Source organism: Nanorana parkeri, unplaced genomic scaffold (genome assembly GCF_000935625.1).
Source record: "Nanorana parkeri isolate BGI_ZX_2015 unplaced genomic scaffold, ASM93562v1 scaffold857, whole genome shotgun sequence".
NCBI lineage: Eukaryota > Metazoa > Chordata > Amphibia > Anura > Dicroglossidae > Nanorana > Nanorana parkeri.
The window spans coordinates 316,274-340,020 of NW_017307125.1; the positions used below are offsets into that span (position 1 = coordinate 316,274).

At 39.9% G+C, this 23,747-nt stretch overlaps 2 protein-coding genes across 2 annotated transcripts; both read right to left on the minus strand.

The window, feature by feature from the left end:
- Window positions 1–12,892: 12,892 nt before the first annotated feature.
- LOC108794494 (olfactory receptor 5V1-like) lies at window positions 12,893–13,819 on the minus strand. The gene has a single exon (XM_018565539.1). It carries the CDS (start codon window positions 13,817–13,819, stop codon window positions 12,893–12,895), a length of 927 nt encoding a protein of 308 aa, XP_018421041.1.
- A 4,504-nt stretch (window positions 13,820–18,323) lies between these two features.
- On the minus strand, window positions 18,324–19,310 carry LOC108794495 (olfactory receptor 6C74-like). Its single transcript, XM_018565540.1, has one exon. It carries the CDS (start codon window positions 19,308–19,310, stop codon window positions 18,324–18,326), a length of 987 nt encoding a protein of 328 aa, XP_018421042.1.
- Window positions 19,311–23,747: the final 4,437 nt, after the last annotated feature.

A 23,747-nucleotide genomic window follows, 5' to 3' on the forward strand; every position in this document is an offset into this window, starting at 1 on the left:
TTTATGATTGTTTAAGTAGCTGAAGTACTATTTAGCAGCTGTTTTTAGATGTTTGCATCTCAATAACTTGACACAGGGATCTATTTTATTATTACCTAATTTTAGTATACCATCATCACATATAATGTTTATTTAATCAACAAAACAGTAACTTTATATTGTTACAGTATGTATCTTGTTTTCTCATGTAATCAAATAATACCCAATTATGAATAAAAATGTGTTAATCCCAACTTTGCCTTGGTGGAGAAATTTCTAGTCTTAATGTTTTGTTTTCCTAGATACAAAGTAAGCACAAATATTGCAAAGGTATATGCATCAGCAGTATAATAACAATTATTATTATAAACATTTCACCAGGGGAGGAGAGGACTGTGGGCATTTGCCCCTGGGCCTGCATTAATAGGATATTTTAGAGTGGTGGCCCAAAGTGGAGATACTTCGTTCAGATATTGATTAAAATGGGACCTGCAGTATATAGCTGCCTGTAAAGTCTTCACACTGCAATTACCTTTGCAGCTGTCATGTGAGCTAATATGTGGAGCTGCAAAGTATGATAATACTGGGGGATGTAAACAGGTGGGTCATAATAGACTATGTCCTGTAGGAGCACTCACCTTTTACTATACCCACCAATCTGTGGGACACTATGGCAAACATTTTGTGATACAACAACCCATCCCCGCTATGAAAGGGTTAGTTTGTTTGTTCTCACCCCCACTCCCACAGGTCCCCAGTCCTTATTTTGATACCGCCTTGTAATACAAGCAAAGTACTTTACAGACACATCAAGAAGTGCAAATTACCTAACTCAACTCTGCATTACAGCTGTTACACAAGCTTCTGCATTAAAGCAATGCAAAGACCAGCAGGGCCTAATCTCAGAGTAGATCATACAAGCTATGACCTAGAACAGTAGGTCACCAGGGGCAGCACCCAACCATGCATTCTCACACCTGAACTGTAAATTTATATCCTGCCTTCCACGGACTTGAGTCCTTTTTGTCACTTTCCAGATGTTCCAGCAGATATTGCTGATGGGATATAAAGAGAAAACAGTGCATTGAAAATGTTTGATTGCTGTTGGTTACTGCTCTTTGTACTGCTATTTCGAATAAACCAAACAGTGATTCTTCAATCAATTCTTTAAACAGAGAACAGCAGTCACCTGATAAGATCAAGATAAAGTGTGGTGTATTTTTAGGGAGAATATATTTTGGTATTAATGTAATGTTTACATTATTCCTTTTGTTGACTTTTGTGTACATTTACTTTACAATATTTCTTGAATTATATAGAAAATAAAGATTTGCAAATTAGCCATTAGCGGGAGGCATTTCACTTTAGACAGCCAGCTTTTTTGCTCATGAACAGACACTAAGGGGGTTATTCACTATTGAGCTGAAGGATACAGCCGTAGCTTCGGCTCATCCTTCGGCTCTCTTCGGCCGCCTCTTCCCTTGGGTTCAGTCGAACCGAAGGGCTGCTGTACGGGTCTATTTACAGTAGCCCATACAGCAGCCGAAGGCAGCCGAGTCCTAAGGCATAAGGCTTCAGCTCAACTGAGCGAAAGTGACAGCTGAAGCATGGAGAAAGCGTGAAAGCGTGAAGCCAACCAATCTCCACGCAAATGACAGCTGGGTGGAGCCAGCCGTGATCTCACGACTCGCTCCGCCCAGTTGTAATGTCAGATCAGTGTCCCAAAATGACCTAGGGATGCTGATCTGTCATGAAACAATAACAAATGGGCGGAGACGGCCTTGGCGTCACAGCCAGCTCCGCCCAGTTGTTATTCATTGGCCAGGACCTACTAGAAGACTCCTGCAGGTGTTTGTATAATGTGCTCTCATTCATATATGCTAATCAGCTGAAACCATGTGCGAAAGAAACTGATTTTTTAAGAAGGTGCTACTATGTAACTTCCTTGTTTTTCCCACTGGAGATTAATACGTGTATTTTCATGTTATATGAAACGTATTATCCTTTGGTGTCAGCTGATTAGCATATAGGAATGAGAGCACATTATACAAACAGATCTGCATACCTGAAGATTTATAATTGTATGTCATGCTTTTTTTTTTTATAAAAAAAAGTGCCTGCATCTTATGGAGCGAATCCCGACGCCCGAGACATGCAGTTTCGGGCGCCGGGCGAGTAGTAGGAGCCACTGCTCGTTTAATACGAGTGATCTAATGAGATAATTCGTATTAAAACCGAGCAGCGGCGACAGTCGTTACTCGTACGCGGTCTTAAAAAAGTGGTATCGAGCATCCCTACTTTCTACAATAGTTTCTTCAGTTCCCCAGTTCAAATACTGGTCAGGGTACCTTCTGCAAGAGGATAGCGTGTTCTCTCTGTGTTTGTATGGGTTTCCTTACTCTGGTTTCTTTCCACACTCCAAATACATGCAGGAAGGTTAATTGACCCTTAATGTAACATAGGAACCTTAGATTGTAAGCTTCTTGAGGGTAGGGACTGATGTGAATGTGCAACTATGTAAAGCGCTGCATAAATTGTTGGTGTTATATGCCTATAATAAATAAATGTCCCCTGTTCATAAGTGCCTCTTCTCCAGAGTGATTAAGTGTAATCATTATTATATCGTTAATCATAACTGAGGTTCCTCTAGTGCAAGGATTTCCTTCCTATGGATCGGTGACCAAAATTGAACTGCATATTCAGGATGTGGTTGAACCAATGTTTTGTAAAAGGTTGTAATTATTGATTTTTATCTCTTAACTGTTCCCTTGTGAATTTTTAATAACATGCATCTGAAAGACTGAATGTTTTTCATTCATTAGCAGTTGGGATGAGCTTGGGTTTGGACTGAAGCAAAGCTTGTCCGAACCCAAAAGGAAGCCGACAGCGCCAGCCCAATCAGCTGCACCTGGGGCATTTCCCACCTCTGCAGCTGCATGTAAACAAAGGGGAGGAATGCTAGTGACATAATTGACCTTATATGGCCACGGGTCCTTGGCAAAAAAGGCAGTCTAGTCCTTCTAAGGCCACTGGGATCATACTTCTCAGTGATTTGGCAGCTACTAAATATGCATTGTCAGCCTCTTAGCAGAGCATACTGGATACACCAGCCTTTCTCATCCTTATTTCAGTCATGGCACCCTTTAAAAGTATGCAAGTTCTCAAGGCTCCCCTTACTAAAATGTTAAAACCATGTAAAAAACAGAATTTAGTCACTCCAAAATGAATACTAAACCCTTATACTAGATATGGGTCTAGTATGGATGGGGGACCCCCAAGCAAAAAAATACAAAAAAGTGGGATTCCCCTCTTCACATCAGGTTCGCCTTAACATCACAGCCCCCCTTTCATGTCTAAAGCCCCCCTTTGCATCAGTGTCCCCCTCTTTCACGTTAGGAGCTTTCTTCACATCAGAAGCATGACTTTGTGTGAAAATATTGAGGCACCCCTGAGGAAGAAAGAAGGCATACCTGGATGCCACAGCACCTTGGTTGGGAAAGGCTGGAATGCATCACAGAAGCTTGCAGATAATGAAACAGGGGAAAACTCTAGAGCACAACTAAAATTAAAGAGAGGACTTGCAAAACAACAAAAAACAGTAAAGCAAGATATCTAGAGAACACATCCTTACAATAGTAAGAAATAACTGTGTGCTATTACTAGGCAGCAAGTTAAACCTACATAAGGGTTGGGCTAATATGGCTGGCAACAAGGCATCTTTGCTTAGAAAGTAATTATAGAAATAAGGTTTTTAGAACATGAAAAAATATTGATATGTTTATTTATCTTCAGCATTATTTAACATGCACAGCCCCAATTTAAAATTAAGTGAAATTAAAATGCACAGTCATTGCATTTGATTTAAACTTTATTTAAATTATTCTGCAAATAAAATTACTTCTATTACAAACTTTAGGAAAATATTTTTTATTTTGCTTGGATACATGTAACAGGAAAAAAGATCATTATTATTATTATTATTATAGATGGCAATGAAATTAAAATATGGATAAAAAACAAGTTGGTAGCACAAGTTACAAAAATTGTAGCTGCTTTATTATGTCCATAACAGTATTAAAAAAGGGTGGTATAAGTAGAGATGAGTGCTGTGTGTATTTCTATATTATTTATTGCCTTAAAGTCAAGCTTTGCACCATGCAGGGAATTTTTATTGTCACCCTCTCCCCAGATTATACCTATTTTCTTTTTACTCTCTCTACCCTACATTCAGCTTTTGGAAGTAATAAAGGGAAGTCCTGTATAAGCCCCACATTACTGCAGTTGGAGCTTACACAGGACTCTCTTAGGCCTTGTTCACACCAAATGCAGACCAGATCCGGTCAGGTTTCTGCACACGCAGTGTAGTGGGTTATGCCGCGTTTTAGACACGTTATGGATGCGTTTTTGATGCGTTTAGGGCCGGTTTTGGTAAAAAAAAATTATATATTTTTAAGTTTAACATGGACTTTCAGGCACTTGCATGCGTTTTTGATGCGTTTTTGCGTTTTAGATGCGTTTTTGATGCGTTCCAGACCAGATCCAGAGCAGGTAAAATAGGGCTTGCCGCAGTTTTTTCACCTGCTCTGGATCTGGTCTGGATCCGCACACTGCGATGTGAACTGGAGGTCAAAATACCATAGGAATACATTGGACGCAGTTTTGATCCGGTCTGCACCTGCTCTGGTCCGGATCTGCTCCGCGCTTGGTGTGAACAAGCCAATAGACTCCAAGTAACAGCATTTGGCCAATCACCAAGCACAAGTGCTGTCACAAGAGAGGAGGGACTGTAAGTCACATGCTTCCACATACACACCAATATCAGGTATTTTCTTTGTTTCCAGCAACTGAATGGAGTGGCAGGGGAATGAAAGAAAGGTCATTATGTTCTGCTGGGGAGCAGGAAATGTAAGCAACCATTTTGCTTTGCCCTGCAAGGACAAAGCATTCTATGTTTTTCATTGGCACCATACATATAATGGCATATTTTATAATATTCCGTCCTTATTTTGTGGTTTTATAGAATGCCAGCCTTCGCCTCACAGCTGATTTCACATCTTTGTTTTTTAAGCTATAAATCAAAGGATTTAGCATGGGAACAGCAGCAGTGTTAAACAGAGAGAACATCTTCTTTGCATTTAGTGACCCGTGGGTTGTTGGTGTCAAGTACTGAGAGACAAGCATGACATAGAGAAGAATTACCACTGTTAAGTGAGAGGAGCATGTATAGAATGCCTTCTGTTTGCCAGTGCTGGAACGGATCTTTAGTATTGTAGAAATTATGAAAATGTAAGAGATGAAGGTGAGAGTAAAAGGGATTAATGTTACAATGAAAAGTCCTTGGATAAGTATCATCATCTCCAAAAATGAGGTGTCATTGCAAGTAAAGTGGTTCAGCTCAGATGTCACCAGGCTGCATCCAGATGTCACTAAGCTGCATCCAGATGGCACTAGGCTGCCTCCAGAATGTCACCAGGCTGCATCCAGATCTCACCAGTCTGAGTCCAGATCCCACCAGGCTGCGTCCACATCTCACCAGGCTGCGTCCACATCTCACCAGGCTGCGTCCACATCTCACCGGGTTGCATACAGATGTCATCAGGCTGCATACAGATCTCACCAGGCTGCATACAGATGTCACCAGGGCTGCATGTGGGCCTCTCCAGGTTTCTGCGGGCAGGTGCTGGGCTGAAAGGGTGGGTGGTGAGCTGAACAGGGTGGGTACCGGTCTTGTGCCGGCTCCATGGCTGTATGTGTAGTGTGGGGCTGTCCTTGGCTGTGTTTGCACCGAGAAGGAGGAGGAGGAGATGTGGGACCGGGCAGGCACTGTCAAAGACAACCCCAGCCAGGTCCCTGGCAGGCTGCCTCAGGTCCCCACAAGTGTGAGAATGCCCTGTATCAGCCCCGATAACGATACTAGTATTGATATCGGGACATCCCTAATATATATATACAGAACACCTGAATCCAATGATTTGAAGGGGTGTCCCAATGCCTTTGGCAATAGGTAGGCCACTTAAAATGACAGAGCGGGGTAGGCCACTTAAAATGACAGAGCGGGGTCTGAAGCACACAGTGCGCAGAAGTCGCCAACTGTCTGCAGAGTCAATAGCTACAGACCTCCAAACTTCATGTGGCCATCAGATTGGCACAACAACAGTGCGTAGAGAGCTTCATGGAATGGGTTTCCATGGCCGAGCAGCTGCATCCAAGCCTTACATCACCAAGTGCAATGCAAAGCGTCGGATGCAGTGGTGTAAAGCACGCCGCCACTGGACTCTAGAGAAGTGGAGACGTGTTCTCTGGAGTGACGAATCACGCTTCTCTGTCTGGCAATCCGATGGACATGTCTGGGTTTGGCCGTTGCCAGGAGAACGGTACTTGCCTGACTGCATTGTGCCAAGTGTAAAGTTTGGTGGAGGGGGGATTATGGTGTGGGGTTGTTTTTCAGGGGTTGGGCTTGGCCCCTTAGTTCCAGTGAAGAAACTCTTAAGGCATCAGCATACCAAGACATTTTGGACAATTTCATGCTCCCAACTTTGTTTGGAGTTTGGGAATAAATAAAGCTTTGCTATGGTTGCAGAAAAAAACAATGCAAATCTGGTGCAAGTGCAAGTGGAAGGAGCAGGTTCGGCACATGGTGGAGTACAGGAAATATGGGTAGCGTCAAGATGGAAACATGCAGGGATGAGCTTTATAACAGTGCTACAGGCAAAGATGATTTGCACAGTACAGAAACCAATAGCAAGTGTCTGTAATTCCATACAAAATTTCGTTTTTTGTTTTAGATGGAGTGATTAGAACCCCTGTCAGGTTTTACTGCTATCGGGGACCCAATTTGAGAGATTTCTCCTTACTTCCTGTTCTGCTGACATTTCACCAGACAGGAAGTGAGGGATAATCTGCAACAGGTACACAGACAAATCAAATCTGACAAGGGTTTTAGCCTCCCCAACTGTACTAAAAATATACAGTATATATATATATACCACGCATTGAGTATTGCTTCTGACCTGAAGAAGAGAGGTTCACTCTCGAAAGCTTCGTTTTGTTAGTCCAATAAGAAAGGTATCATTGCACACTGCAATACTGCGTTTTTGTCTTTTTTGACATCTTGTCTACTGGACTAATACGGCTTACCCATTTATATTGCACTATATATATTTTTTTTTATTTATTTTTTTTTTTCTGTCTGTGAAGCAGTTTCCTTCACTACCTGTATGATAAAACTGTTGTCCTCATGATAGGAAGTTAGGAGAAATCTCTCGATTGGAGCCCTGGATAGCAGTAAAAACTTTCCCTCTCTATCCAAAAGGAAAAAATAAATAAACATATGGCTGGACTTTGCTCTATATTAGGGTTGCACAGATACCAAGTACAGTACTCGATACAAGTACGAGTACATGTACCGATACTTTTGAGCTCGAAGACTAGACTAGAGAAAAATTCAAAAATTAGGAGGCCGCTGTCATTTGTAAGGAGCACACGGAGCTCCTGGGATTTGTACATCTCTGTTTTAATGTACAATTTTGTTTTTATAAATATAAATAAAGGGATGCACCGATACCAGTTTTGCGAGTACGAGTACTGGTACTTGCCGAGTACTTACAAGTACGAGTACTGATACATTTTTGTTTATTGTCATGTGACAGTTTTTCTAAAACAATACAGACTAATGATTTCAGGACAGTGGTGGAGAGCCAGAGCCAGGTCCCAGCTGCAACCACTGCAACCCTTGTAGTTCTCATGAAAATGCCAAGTATCTGCACTGGTACTCGAAAAGTATCTGTGCATCCCTACTCTATATGATTATACTAAACTTAATACTGCACATTGCCTTACTAAAGAAGCCCGCATGTTAAGGCCTTTTTCACACCGAATGCAATGCGTTCCAGAGCTCTAGCTGCTGGAACTCACCACGATCGCTCACAAAACTTCCCCCTGCGTTCTGGAGCGGGAGGGGGCGTGGCGGTTCATTGACTTCAATGGCACCACTTCCACCCCCCCACCAGCAGTGCGATCGGACGCGTGGCAAAACTTTGCCTGCGTTCTGTTCAACTGCAAACGCAAAAGGGCTTGCTCTATCGCCCTGGAACGCACCGCTTTTGGTGTGAACAAGCCCTTATTGTTAAATATCAAAACACATGTATTCCCAATATCTACATAGCGCCAATATATTATGCATCGCATTACTGAGTACAAAGAACCAATCATATCAGACCTTGTCTCTTGAAGACTATCACAAACTAATGCACCTCACACACTATCATACATGAGAGGATATTTAGGAGGATGCCAATTGACCTACCATTAGGTGATTGAAAGGAGGGAAAAAGTCAGAACACCTGCAGGATGCCTACACAGTACAAACTCCATCCAGATAGTATCCAAAACCAAGGCAAAAGTGCTAACCAATAGTAGGAATTAAAGGAGAACTATGGAGTCAGTGTTTTTCCCCATAGTTCTCCTTAGGGTAACGGGAGGACACAAACTAGCATTCTCCCTTTAGCCTAAGCTCAGTATACCGCGACGGGATCCGCCCAGCTGCGTGAGTGACAGCTGGCTCTGCCTATCTAGAGGCAGAGCCAGCTGTACCTGCCCCCTCCCCGTCCGTTCCGCCAGTCAGCGCTGGCAGATCGGAGGGGGGAGAGGGGAATCCAGCCCTCCCCCTGTCACTGCAGAGTGACAGGATCGAGAGGTGAGGGAACCCGGTATGTGTTCGCTCACCTCCCGATCTACTGAGCCGACCTGTGACAGTCTCATTGTCACAGGTCGGCTAGAACTATGAGGTGAGTGGGAATCACTCATCTCATAGTTCTCCTTTAATAAAACAGTACATCAGTTAGTGCTCTCCTCAAGTCTCTCAACTAAAATAACAGAAAGTATGCAAATCTGATTCTGAGCTCACCTTTAATCTGTCCAACGCTAAAAAAATATTACATGTACTGTATTGTGATGCTTACCAGTTCTCTGGAGAACACCGGGTGTCCGCAGTCCGCACCCCCAGCACACACCTTCAGTGACACCGCTGGGTGGGCCAACTCAATATTGAACCCTACGGACTAAGACTGGGATGCCAGTAAAGTTCATGTGCATGTAAAGGCAGGCGTTCCAATACTTTTGGCAATATAGTGTATATATACTGTGTATATATATAAATATAGTAGTAGTAATATATAAATATTTTATAATTCAGACTCACAATGTACAAATATCTGATTCACTTACCTGCTCAATCCAGTGGCTGACTCCTTGTGTCTTTCTTTTATAATGCTCCCTAGTACTAAGTATAATTAGTTAATCCTGAAATCTATATACAGTACACAGCCCCATGAAAGCCCCCACAGCCCAGTATTATAGCCGCTCTGTATATTTCTCTGCATAAAGGCCCAGGTTTATTGTGAATTCTGCACCCATAAACCATTTGTTAATATGGATCTTGTAGTTACATGGGGCCATCTATATTTAGTTTTGCATAAAAGTAATATTACCTTGACAGTGACATTGCTTTGGGTCTGAGATGCAAAACATATATAGAGAGAGAGCTGGCTGTATAATTAATCCTTTGAATATTCAGGTGTCTGTAGAGATTGATGATACTTTTTAAGTGCAATTAAATGTCAGATCGGCACCCCAAATGTGACCAGCAAGACCCGCAGTTTTGCTCCGCTCCAGAACGCGTAATGCAAAATACTAGGGATGCACCGATACCAGTATTTTGGTACCGGGTACCGATAATTTTTTTTCCGTACTTGCCAATACCAATTACAGAGTAACGGAAGTCCCATTCAGGAAGCCAGGTGGCGTGTAATGCACAACCGTGACGCATGTTGCTGCCACGCGCAGGTTTGAATGGGGTCTTAAAGAAGTGGGGCTACTGCCGCACTGCAAGGGTTAAGTGCTTGTATTGGTCTAGGGCAGGGGTAGGCAACCTTGGCTCTCCAGCTGTGCTGAAACTACAAATCCAATCATGCTTCTACCTCAGGGAGTCACACCTGTGGCTTGCAATGCCTTATGGGATTTGTAGTTTTAGCACAGCTGGAGAGCCAAGGTTGCCTACCCCTGGTCTAGGGTCTAAAATATAAAAGCCATACTCCCATTCTTGGCCCTGCCTTCTGCTAGTCCGGTCGCTGGAGCCATTTCTCCCCCCAGGCTTCAGCAGTCTAAGGACATGTGATGTCATTACATCCTTTCACTTTCATTGGACTTAAGGACACCATTCCACAGTCAGAGTGGTGTGGGAGAGAGGCGAGCGGTCAACGCCACAGGACCGAGGTTAGTTTTATCTTTTTTTTTTTAGACCCTACACCAAAACGAGCAATTAAAAAAACAATACAGACTAATGATTTTAGGCCAAATTTTTTATGATTATGAAGAACTTTAATTTAAGACTGTTTTAGAACAATAAAACATTTGTATTTGCTTTCACACAGCTTTCACAAATCCGATCATGCATCTGCCTCTGGGATCATTTAACCTATTCATCTTGTAACTCTATTGCTGCAGTGTAGTGGACGTGTGTGCTGTATATGTATTACATAGGCGGTTAAAGCTTCAGTTATTTTTCCATCTAGGAGGCCCACCTTCTTATACAGTAAATCATCTGTTCTTTTTCTTGGAAAAACTTCTATCACTCGTTTTCTAGTGGGTCCCCACAGCACTCATCTCCCCCACCTCCTGCACGGATGCTGTCAGCAGCTAAGCGACTGCAATGGAGGCACCTGTGCTTGCGTGTTCCTGCTGTGGCTGTGTGCGACACACACAGCCCTGCGGCAGGCCATGCCCCTCACTCCAAAAGGGTGATTGAAGGCAGAAGGAGCCTATGGCTCTTCTGCCTCATGCTCCTCCCCTCGTAACCAGGAAGTTCGGGGAATGGGAGGATCACTTCGGGGACCGGCGGCGGTGATAGCGCTGAGAACCTTAATGCAGAGAATCACGTCTCCTGCCTACCTAGATAAGGCTGCGCTATGTGATAGAGCTGTGTATTTCTTGTGAATGAATGAACAAAAACACAGAACCTTCAGGGTGAAACTGCTGCCATATATGTGTTTGATTTATGTATGTAGCTGTTTTTCCTGCAGTTCAGCATTAGTTAATAGATAACTGAAATTGGGGGGAAATAGAGGGAACATGAAAACCTGATTTAAATGTAAAAAAAAAAATGTTATGTGTATCAACCCCAGACTAATAGCTAGCAGCCACAGCTGGGCTTACTCAATATACTGCAAGGGGCATTGTGCTAGGCAAGAACTGGACCGCACCTAGCAAACCAATTGGAATTCATCTTGTACTAATATGATTTGAGTAACATGAATTTGGAATGGTTGTCATAATTTTCTGGAGTTTGCAAATAACTTTCTCCTTATTTATTGAGCAAGGCCATGTATTTGAATCACCTATAACGTGACTGTTCTCTATTAATTAAATAAGAACTGAATTATTGAAGCCAAAAAAAGGCAGGCAAAAGGCAAATGACTAGTCACCAGCATTGCCTGTGGTCACTCTGCAGCTGATCTTTCCCCATTACTAACTTACCATGCCTCTGTTCTGTCACTGTGTGAAGGTGGCCATCTTGGTAGAGGCAGGGTTTTTCTTCCCCATGTCAGAGCCTCCAGAAAGGAGAACAGTTATCAGCACAGTAGTGACATCACCAAATATCATTCCTGAGACCAGCAGGCAGAGGCAGCAGTGCCTGAGATCTCACTGCTGTATAAAGCATCTTCCAGCATCAGGCTACATTGGGCTTTTTTTACGGGACATCACCAGGCCATCAAACAACAATTAAAATGTATAATACTTTATTACCAACAATAACAGTATGTTAAAAAGTCCAAATTAAAACCATATTACTTATGCTGGTGTACATCCAAACAGAGTACATTCCACAGTTAGTTATAATAGCATGAGACTGTGAAGTAAATGCAGATATTGATGAACTCAATGCACAGTGACTGTAGATTCCTCATCGTGTATCGCTGATGACAAATTCCATAGAACAGATAGTGTGTTATTGACAGTATCAACAACTGAAAGTAAGGAAAAATAGCATAAAAATGAAAACAGATAGAGCCACCTCACTTAAGGACTGATAACCTGCAGGATATTACATTCGGTTCTCTTTTTTTTTTAGATACACTTTAAATCATAGTAAGTGTGCAAATGAATGAACTTACACTGAAGATCCAGTGTTGGATGTCATTAACATTGATAGTTACTCTGCAGGCTCCCTTTTGCCCCACACTCCCTCTTCCCCCTCTAAATAACCGCTGCCATTAAAAATAAAAAGTCCTAAATCCATGGCAATGTGACATTCTGGTCCATAGTCTTCTCTCTTCTTCTGTGTAGAGGAGTCTCTCTTTGGGTGTCCACATTACTGCCTTCATAACGTTGACACTTCCTATTGGCTGCCCAGCTGCGGGGTTCACTGAGAATCCAGAAGAGTAGTCTCAGGAGTGATGTAAGCAAAAGATCTCCCTCTGACAGGCAGTGCCGAGGGAACATGGAGCCAGCTTCCTTTCCAATCAGGAAACAGGGTGGTGGGTTATGACTCGCCTCCCAGCTTCCTGATTGGCTAGGAAGCTGGCTTAACTTGTTGCTAGGCAGCCTGGCTTCATAACAAATCAGGAAGCTGGGTGGCATGTAATGACCTGCCTCTTGGCTTCCTGATTAGTCAGAAAACCAGGCTGACTAGGAACGAGTGAAGCCGTCTTCCTTAGCCCATCAGGAAGCCAGGAAGTGGGTCATGACATGCTGCCCGGCTTTGCTAGGTAGGCTTCCTAACCAATCAGGAAGCCGGGCGGCACATCATGACTCGCCTACTGGTTTTCTGATTGGTAAGGAAGCCAAGCTGCCTAGACCTTTTTAAAGAATACATCATTGAAACAGGAGACCTATGCACAATAAAGTGTAATCATAATTATCTTTGGCCTATGATTTTGCAGGATTCCAGCCTACGCTTCACCGCTGACTTAACATCTTTATTTTTTAAGCTATAAATTAAAGGATTTAACATGGGAACTGCTGCTGTATTGAACAGAGAGAACATCTTCTTTGCATTCAATGTTCCCAGTGATGTCGGTGTCAAGTACTGAGAAACAAGTGTGGTATAGAGGAGAATGACCACTGTTAGGTGTGAGGAGCATGTAAAGAAGGCTTTTCTCTTTCCGGTGTTGGATCGGATCCTCATTATAGCACATATGATAAAAATATATGAGATAAAGGTAAAAAGGAAAGGGAGTAGTGTTATAACAAAGATTCCTTGTATTAGAAACACAATATCCAAGACTGAAGTGTCATTGCAGATAATTTTTATCAAAGGTATCATGTCACAGAAGAAGTGATTGATCTCATTAGAGGTGTAGCATGAGAAGCCTGAGAAGATCACAACAGCAGGAAGAACTTGTACGAAGCCCATCAAGTAGCAGCTGACAGCAAGTAAAGAGCAAACTCTACTGTTCATGATCATGTGATAACGTAATGGGTTACAGACGGCAACATATCGATCATAACTCATTGCAGACAAAATTAAAAGCTCATGTCCAATTAAGGATGCAAAAATGTACATCTGAGTTATGCATGCTGGGTATGAAACCATGTGATCTCCAGTTATGAAGATGACTAGGACTTTATGCAAAGTGATGGTGGAAGAAGACACGTCCACGATGGACAGGTTGGCTAGGAAGAAGTACATGGGAGTGTGAAGGTGACGATCCAAGCATATGAGCAAAATAATGGTCATGTTGCCACCAAGGGTGATGAGATAAATAAGCATTACGGGGACGAAGATAAAAACCTGGAGTTCTGACACATCTGTGATCCCTTTAATATAGAATAATGTTACCATAGTGCCATTTAATGGGCTTGAATACATTTCTTTGTTTTTTGATCTGGAACAAATAAGTCATATGCATAATTAGGTTAAACAATACACACCAATATCTTGTATTGCACTTACATTAACCTCTTGCCGTCCGCCCGTAGTAAAAAAACGGACGGACGGCACTGCAGCATCTGCGGGTTGCCGTCTCCAGACGGCAATTTTTTTCTGCTCGCGCGCGATTCAGATTAATGGCAATGAGCAGATCCATATGGATTTGTACACATATTGCTGGACTGCACCTTTCCACCTTAGATAAATTTGAAGCAATCTCAAGGTTTTACCATTTTAATTCCATATTTGATTTTTGCAATTGGGTATAGATTAACATAAAGAGGCATAGCATAGCAATAACAATAAGTGCAAAAAAAAATATATAAATAAAAAAAAAGAAAAGTAACACATAAAAAAATAAAATAAAATAAAAGCCACATATAAAAAAAGGGGAAAAAACCCCCCCAAAATGTTTAACTCCCCCACCCCCACGTTTACGCGCCTATAAACGGCATGCAATGGCATGCATTGGGAGTTAAAATCACATTGCCTGCCCTGTCTTGTGCTTGGCAGGCAGTTATAGTCATGTTAAGTTAATATTGGTTGTCATTTTGTTGCACACACATGGGGTCTACATGGACTTCTTGGCCAATCAATAATATTTGTGTTTCTGTGTCCTGCTGAATAACCCCTACAAGTGTAGAACTTAAAACTGTGTTTCTCCTTCCTCCTTGATGTATAAAAATTACCAGGAAGCCCTAAAATGCTCCTTGGTGAGTGGACCTTAAAACCTCTCCATTTGAAGATGATCCATACATGAAATCGAATACAGGCAGTCCCTGAGTTACAAACATCCGACTTACATACGACCCCTACTTACAAACTGAGGCTATTACTGTACAGCAGGGGGTCCCAGACTGCAGCAAAAGTGTACCACTCAGCATTTCAGTAGTTGTAATACTACCATGCTCGTGCCGCCGAGGACTGCCCGCCTTTTTGGGTCTGGTTTGTAGTACTGTACGTACATTACAGGAAGTTGGCTTTTGTTAGACGTGCAGACGAGGGGTGCCCACCTCTTCTTCCAGGTCACTGCAAGGTTTTTACTGCTGTCTGTATCCTCAGTAGAAAGATTTAATCTACCTAAGGGTAGATTTCCTCTCACTTCCTGTTGTCTCAAGGACAGGAAGTGAGAGGAAATCTACCCTTAGGAAGGGAAATCCACTCCTGTAAGAGTTATCATTGAAAAAAGGTGTCTCCACTGAAGCCTTATCACCAATCCTTGTTTCCACGACAACCCCAAATTTTCAAAGGTGAAACCTTCTGAACAGGGGCACACACAGCAAAACAAACATTACAGGGGGTTAACCCTTCCCTGAGCTATACAAAACAAAAATACATTTTTTGGCTGGTGATGCACTTAAAAAACTTACCTGTTCCATCTTACACACAAATTCAACTTAAGAACAAACCTACTGTCCCTATCTTGTTCGTAACCAGGGGACCGCCTATACTGAACATTTAGAAACTTTTAAAATTGAGAATATACTTGTGAATAAAAGTTTGATATGGTTTGTTATGAGGCACAGAGCACTTTTAGACATGGCACTTTCTGCATTTATCACTTTGAAGGGCCATTGCATTATATGAGTATAGATGGAATAGCTTGCCCATGGTGAACAGGTATTTTTCATCTTTACCTTCCAAGTCACTCTTTCCCAATACCTCAGTTAGAAGACTACTGGCCCTAGGACACATTCCTAAATTCCATCCCAAAATATGCATTATCAGCAGGGTGAGCATTCATTTTTTATATACTCTCAAATTCAAAAGAATTAACTATGTTAGTGTGAGAAGCATTAAATGGGTGGCACAGTATAGGATAATGTTTTTTATTTTTTGTTTCTATAGAGTTACATTTCACTTGTCCTTTTCTCTACTAAATCACAATTCACCAATGAGACATTATAACAACATGCATCACAACATTTACTAATGCTTTCTGTTTAATTAGTATACCCAGTGGGGTTCTGAGAAACATATTTGTGGACCTTATGCTATATCAATCGACCCCTGTATCCTGACTATCCCGGCACACTGCATTTATGGGTGACATAAAGAGCCCTAAAATGCTCATGTATCCTCAAAATAAAAAGTTACTCTAGGCTCCCACACCAGTTTACGGTCATGGGATCAAATGCCAGACCACATTTGGATATTTTTGCACCTGACAGAGTTTAGAAAACTGATCAGTTCAGACAAGTGATTGACTCCTGAGATCATTGTTGTAGTGTATGTGTATATTAAAAAATATATTGCACTTTGCTAAATTAGACCAATAAATAAGTTATAAAAATAAGAATAAGAATATAAAAAAATAAGAATAATTAAAAAAGACGCACTGTGCAAATAATAAAAAAATTTACAACATCATCAATCATAAATTCATAACCTATGATAAATAAAGTGCATAAAGTCCATACAGGTGCCAACAATCATGAGCAAGATATAAGAATGATACCCTTAACCAGTAATGAATAATAATAATAATAATACATAGCCTAAAACTGAATAAAGTGCATATAATCCATAGTGTCAATAATCAATGTGCAAATTATGTAAAATTGTGCAAATGATTTGCACTTTATTTGTTTTTAGGCAATGTTTTTAAATTGAGCCTGTTATTATTCATTGCTAGTTAAGGGTATAATTTTTATATTTTACACATTGATTATTGGTACCTGTATGGACTTTATGCACTTTATTTATCATAGGTTATGAATTTATGATTGATGATGTTGTAATTTTGTGTATTTGTATATAATTTGCACATTGGGACATTTTTATTTATTCTTATTTTTATAACATTTATTGGCCTAATTTAGCGCAGTGCAATATATTTTTTTATGATTTCTGAGGTGGTGATTACCTTATGCACAGCAGCTCAGTCAGTTTTTCATTTGAATAGTTTAGATAGGGGTGCAGACAATCATGTATTTTTGTGTATATGTATACAGTGTGAAATGATGGTCAGGATAGAGGGGGTGACTAATATACTTAACTGCTAGTCTGTAGGCAGGTTTAGAAATCTTTAAAGATTGGATAGATAGAGGCTGTTCACTTAGGAAGGTGCTTGTTAACTTTGCAAAGTAACTATCCTCTTAGCTTAATTAATAAGATGAAGCTATGTTCACTTAAGCCATCCAATCAAGTACAAGTTAGAATTCTTTTTTCCTTGCACACACATGATTGAGTCTTCGGAGTGAACACAGCTTCAGCTTATTTGGTAAGTTAAGGGAAAGTACACTTTGCAAAGTGAACAGTCTCTACTCCTTTAGTAAATTCAACCCATTACTTAAATGAAAACTTAAATTCTATGTTTTTTACAGAGAGTTTTGAGCATAAATGATGCACACTTACCTGTTAAATCAAGTAGCTGACTCCTTATAATTTGTGGCTGTTATGACAATTTTTACGGTATAATCTTCTAATGCTGAATATTGTCTCAACAGACCCATGAGAACAACCAAGCACCGTGTAAAAGACAGAATGGATATCCTTGGCTATTCCTGGTTTAAAAATAATGTACTTACTGTTAGGTTATTGAGTTTTAAATGTTAGCCTTTAATTAGCTTTGAAAAAGCATGTTTTGTTGTTGAAACTAATAAACACCCAAGAAATGTAAACATGCTTGCTAGTAAGTGATTGATGTGTCTTCTCATATATATATATATATACACATCTGTAAGTCTTTAATTATTCCATTGAGTATTTGAGTGTCATTAAATATTGATCCCACAGGACATGTCAGACAAAGCATAAATATCAACTTTTTTGTTGACATAATTATTAGCAAAACTGGACTTTTTTATTATACCATAATTATTTTTATAAATATGTTATTTTAAAAATTCATGTAGAAAGACATTTTAGTACTCTTTAGATACAATAAATGACACCTTATTAAATATTCCTGTACTAACCAGTCACTTTGTGGTATCGTCTTTCTCACCTATTTCAGCTATTTAAAATATGTCTAAACCCTGCCACTAAAATTTGTTTTTAATGTTTTAAAATCTGTACCTTTCATTAAAGTTATAGATGCTGATCATAAAGGCCTTTGTTCAAGCCATTCCTGCTATGAAGAGACAGCCACCTCTGAAGTGTGATATTGTAATGATAATGCCATCAGACACTTGAGTGTTTGCACCTTTGAAGATAGCTGATTGGGGACGACATAGGTCCACGAAGCGCTTGAGTTTGGAACTTCTAATATGTTTGTTTTAATTCTGAATTACCAATTAGATTTAAATCTTTATTTAAAAAATAGCAGTTGTACAACAAAAGATTTAATCTTCTTTGTCTACGAACTACAGAGGCACTCTTATGTAGTGTAATTTCCTTAATGAGGCTAAATGTTTTTTCTACTTTTAAATAGGTATTTATATAGTGCCAGTTCGGCAAATTTATGTCATCAAAGCTAAACATTCCTTCTTGGACCGTGGGTTTTTTCATAATTTATTCTACACCTTCTGAGACACCTTTGAAGAGCTGACTTCACATCTTTATTTTTTAAACTGTAGATGACCGGATTTAGCAATGGGACTGCGGCTGTGTTGAAGAGCGAGAAAAACTTTTTGGAGTCCATAGAACTTATTGGAACAATATACTGGCAAGTAAGAATGATGTAGAGCAGTACAACGACGGTGAGATGGGAGGAACATGTGTAGAAGGCTTTGCGCCTACCAGTACTGGATGGTATTTTTATTATGGTAGATATAATAAATATGTATGAGATAAAAGTCAGAAGGAAAGGCGTGAGTGTTGAGACAATTAGGCCTTCGGTAAGGGTCAGAAGTTCCAGAACTAAAGTGTCACTGCAAGTTAACTTTGTAAGGGACACCATATCACAGAAGAAATGGTTGATTTCGTTGGAGTTATAGCATGTAAAGCTTGATACTATGACAGATGGTGGAATGACTAGTACGAAACCCAACACCAAACAGCACGTGGCCAGAAGAGCGCAGGCTTTACTGCTCATGACAGTGTGGTAACGCAAAGGGTTGCAGATGGCCACGTATCGATCATAACTCATAGCTGTCAGTACAAAAAGCTCATGTCCTGTTACTGATGCAAACATATACATTTGAACCAAGCAGCCAGAGTAAGAAATTATTTTATTCCCTGTGGTGTAGATAACAAGACTCTTATGAAGTGTGATGGTCGAGGAGGACATGTCTGAAATAGACAAGTTGGCCAAGAAAAAATACATTGGTGTATGAAGATGACGATCAAAGCAGACCAAGGTCAAAATGGCCATGTTACCACCAAGAGTGAGGAGATAAATAAGCAGAACAAGAATGAAGATTGGATCCTGAAGCTCTGGAATATCTGAAATCCCCTTTAGAGTGAAGAAGGTGAAGGATGTGTGATTTGAAGGGTTTGTGTACATAGCCTTTTCGGACATTAATTCTGAAAGATTTAACAAAAAAAAAATTTTTTCATTTACATCTGACTGTGACATATACAGTTATAATATAAATATGCATATCTAACTTCATACAAACACACAAATGGGGCAATAAAATATTTTGTCCCAAAGACTGAGGGCATCAGCTATGCATGGATGAATTAAAATCACTGAACCGATTTACCATCAGTTTAATGTGTATGTAAGTGCAAAATTAGGTAACAAAACATATTCAGTACATTTCTGCAATGTTTTGTCTTTTTCTTGCCTGCCCAATTCACCTCTGTGATACACGAAACCACTTCTTCCCCCATGTTATAGAGATGAGGAGAGGGGGAGCTATTATGTACTCCAAATCACGAAAGCTGCCTTGGGCAACAAATCTATTAATCTATAGATACAGAGCAGTAAATGAGCAATGAGTGTTGTCACCCTAGGACAGGAAGTGTGTTACTGGCAGGCTCACTAAGTGAAAAAAAAGAGAATAAAAGAAAACTAATGTAGGCATAAATGTAAATAGGTAATGTTCAGCAGAGGAAGTCAATGAAGCCACACCCCATAATGATAAAGTACAAACACGACAAAACAGGCTTATAGCCTGGTGGGGGCTTTTAAGGTATGCAAACAGAGCACATCCAAGGGAGTAGTGGTCCATGTCCTTGTTTCTACTGGTCCACACTTGTCATAACATACTCCTGAAGAAGCCACATATGGTGAAATGCGTTGAGGAAACAGCAATGTACCAGCTACCACTTCGGTGATATTTCATCACAACATTGTGGGACTCAAACTGCATTTAACTAATTGTGGAATCAATATTTAAATATTGGCGCTTATATACGCCATATTTACTGCCTGATTGACTTGATCTTTTTAGCTACTATGTTTTAATTGTTATTATTAACATTTAATTTGTTTTAATTTAAGGCCTTGTTTTCATACCTTAAAAGCCCCAACAGGCTATATGTCTGTTTTGTTGTGTTTGTACTTTAATGGAGACACAAAGTCTAAGCACATTTTTGTTCTTGGACATAGATACACTTTAAGTGTTTTTTACAGTAAGTTTTTTATGCTGTGACATGCTCTGCTGAATAAGGTGGTAATAGCAAAGCACATAATGTTATTTGGGAATATTTTTATCCAGGAAGCTGGTTTTACTGCTACTGTGGGATTCAGAAATAATTGCCCCCCTGTGTTGCAAAATAGTTAAATCCCAAGTTACAGAAATAGATTTGCAGTCTTCACGTTCCTGTTACAGCAGTTGTGCAGGGTGTCTAAAAATCTTTGCATAGCCCGATAGCCACCAAAGTTAGATCCAGGGATCAGTAATCAGTACTCATTAAGAGAACTGATAAGACACACCCCCACTTTTACTCTGCAATACAAGTCTATGTAAGCACACTTGGGATGAGGGCTATGGCTGTTACTCAGCTATGTCATCATAAAGCACTGAAGTGTGAGAGCACATAGAGGCATTTTCATGTATAAGAAAAGTTATTTAATATATTAAAGGTATTTTTATAGTGCCAACAATTTACACAGCACAGTTACATCAGTCCCTGACCTGAAGGAGCTTACAATCTAAGGTCCTTATCTCATAAACATACTGGGGCTAATGAACTTATCAGCATGTCTTTGGGAGAAAACCTACACAAGCACAAGTAGAACATGCAAACTCCATGCAGAAAGTGTGCTGACTGGGATTTAAACCAGGCCAGGATTCAAACCAGGGACCCCAGTGCTGCAAGGCAGATGTGCTAATCACTAAGTCAATGTGCTGCTTAATTTCCAAAAGTAAATAAAACATAGCAAAAAAAAAACGATGCTGGAAAAAGGATAGCAATAATTAACAATGTAAAAATATAAACCAGTTGTCAAAAAGGTTGATGTAACTGTGGAAAAGGGCAATTAATGGGAAACCTGGATTTCCTTTTCTCATACTAATATTAACACTCTTCAATTAATCTCCTTTGTAGACAGGGGATAAGTAGATATCCTAGTGATGCGTTCATGTCAATGGGAATTACCAAAGATAGAATTTTAAAAAGAGACAATCATAAGTCTAGAAATTGATTAACACGAAATCTGTTCATTCAAACTTAGTAACATGATGAAATGTTCAGCCATAACCTGTAGAATATAAAAAGATAGATAGATAGATAGATAGATAGATATCTTTGTATAAATAATAAAAAGGTAGGTATCTGTCTATCTCTCTTTTATCTATCTATCTATCTTTGTATAAACAATGACATATCTATACATTTTTATTTCTAAGTTATCATGTCTATCAACCTACCTACCTTTATATGAGATTAGATAGATAGATAGATAGATAGATAGATAGATAGATAGATAGATAGATAGATAGATAGATAGATAGATAGATAGATAGATAGATAGATAAATAGATAGGTAAAACTGGAACAATGAGCAGAAATCCAGGTAGATGAAAGACATATAAACTACAGGCACATTTAGGCTGATTTACTAAAGGATTTGAAACTGTTCACAGAAAAAAAGAGAAGATTCACTTCAATTCTCCTAGCACGTGAAAACCAAATTACTTTCTTATTTATTTCATTTGTACAGGAATGAATAGTTAAAGTGAGTCTTGAATCTTTTTGTGTGAGAGCATTCTTGACTCCTTCAAGAACTCAGCTTCAAAGTGACTTTAAACCCAACAATCCAGCCCTAAAAGGCAATGGGTTCAATTGCTTAGCCACCATATTGTTCAGCGACAGTCTTACCTTTCTGGTAGGATGCTGTCTTATATTCTTGTGCTCTTGGAAGGTTTTTTTTTTTCTTTTTTTTAACAAGTATAACACAGGAATTTTAAGGTGCAATGCCTACGAACATATATAATAAAATTGTTCACATACTATAATGTGAGGTGATGTAGAATCAGAATTTTAGCAATGCTCCTTGAATCCTAACAGCTCTGTGTACACCTGGTACGTATGTGTTTATCCTACAGAAATACATTATTTTACTGCGGGTTCTGTTTATATACTGTACATTCCCCTATATCTGTGTACATTGCAGCTTTGTAAGTGCCAATTAGCATATTTGCTACAAACATGACTCCCTTGGCACTCTGCGACAAATGTTCATCTTTAAGGACGCAGCTTATAGGTAATAATTAACTGTTAAATGTATATGCACGTGAGTTTAATTGGATTGTTACTTACAGTAAAAAAAATAAGCAGTCAGGTTTAAAGTACATGGGTTGTTGTAGTCTGATGCTTCTCAGTAATTTTAATGTAAATCTGATTTTTATAAAGGCAATTTTTTCCATTCTCTTCATCGAAATATAACCCCCAGCACCCTACAGTGCAACCTTTAGATTTCCATCCACAATCTGTCATGGTAATTTTTATGTAGTGATTTTTTTATTTGTTTTTATGTTTTTAATAGATACAATGGTATTTCACTGTTAGAAGTGACTTTTTTGTTTTTAGCCCAACATAAATAATACTTGTTGCTGGATTGGAGTCCTGATGATTTGAGAATCTTTGCTATAATTTGAGGAGGACTTTCCTATTTGGAAGAGTGATGTGTTCTTTGACCTATCTATTACATGGAAATTGTGACCTGCTTTCTAATTATAGGTGGAGGCACACAGTGATTTATTACACACCTTCAAGATGTTCAGATTGGATTGACATTTTATGGAATTTTTATTACATAGAGTATATCACACACAAATTTGCAGGAAGGCTTTTAATATCATTTTTAAAAGCAACAAACATGTAAATGATTTGCCCAAATGTGCCAACATTTGATTTTAAATTTTAACTCCTTTACATCTTTACTCTTTAAGTTGTAAATCAGGGGTTTGAGCATGGAGACAGCAATTGCCCAGGTATTGCCGCCCTGGTTTTAGCAGAAGCACTGGGACTTGCTGGCTCCTTATTGGCACACGCATTGTCCTAAGTAAGACTATGGGGTCTATTCACAAAGTTGCCTTAGGCAGCCGAGTGAACAACCGACCCGAAGTGAAGTGAGCCGAACACTATTTGGCTATGCACTTCAGGCTTGTACGGCTGATTTAAGCCGTATATTGGCTGAAATCAGCCGTACATCGGATGGCTTCGGGTCGGCCTACCCAAAGTGCAGAAGGAGTTCAACATCTGGATCGGCTGAGCCAGGACCAGCTGTCATTAGAATTAGACCTTGTCGGAGCCGACGGGGATATGAAAGCCGAATCTGCTAAGCTCTAATCCTAATGACAGAACAGCGTCTGCTGGTTACCTAGTAACCAGCAGACGCTGTTCTGTCATTAAGATGAAAGCTTGTGATTTCATATCACTGCCAGCTCTCCTAAGCTCTCGTCATAATGACACATGGGCGTCCCTGGTTACCTGGTAACCAGGGATGCCCATGTGTCTTTACACACTGAGAACCTGGCGGAGCTGCTGTGATTTTACAGCA

Excerpts from the sequence above, each read along its gene's own strand:
- LOC108794495 (XM_018565540.1), bottom strand. The coding sequence starts at position 19,310 with ATGTCCGAAAAGGCTATGTACACAAACCCTTCAAATCACACATCCTTC.
- LOC108794494 (XM_018565539.1), bottom strand. The coding sequence starts at position 13,819 with ATGGTAACATTATTCTATATTAAAGGGATCACAGATGTGTCAGAACTC.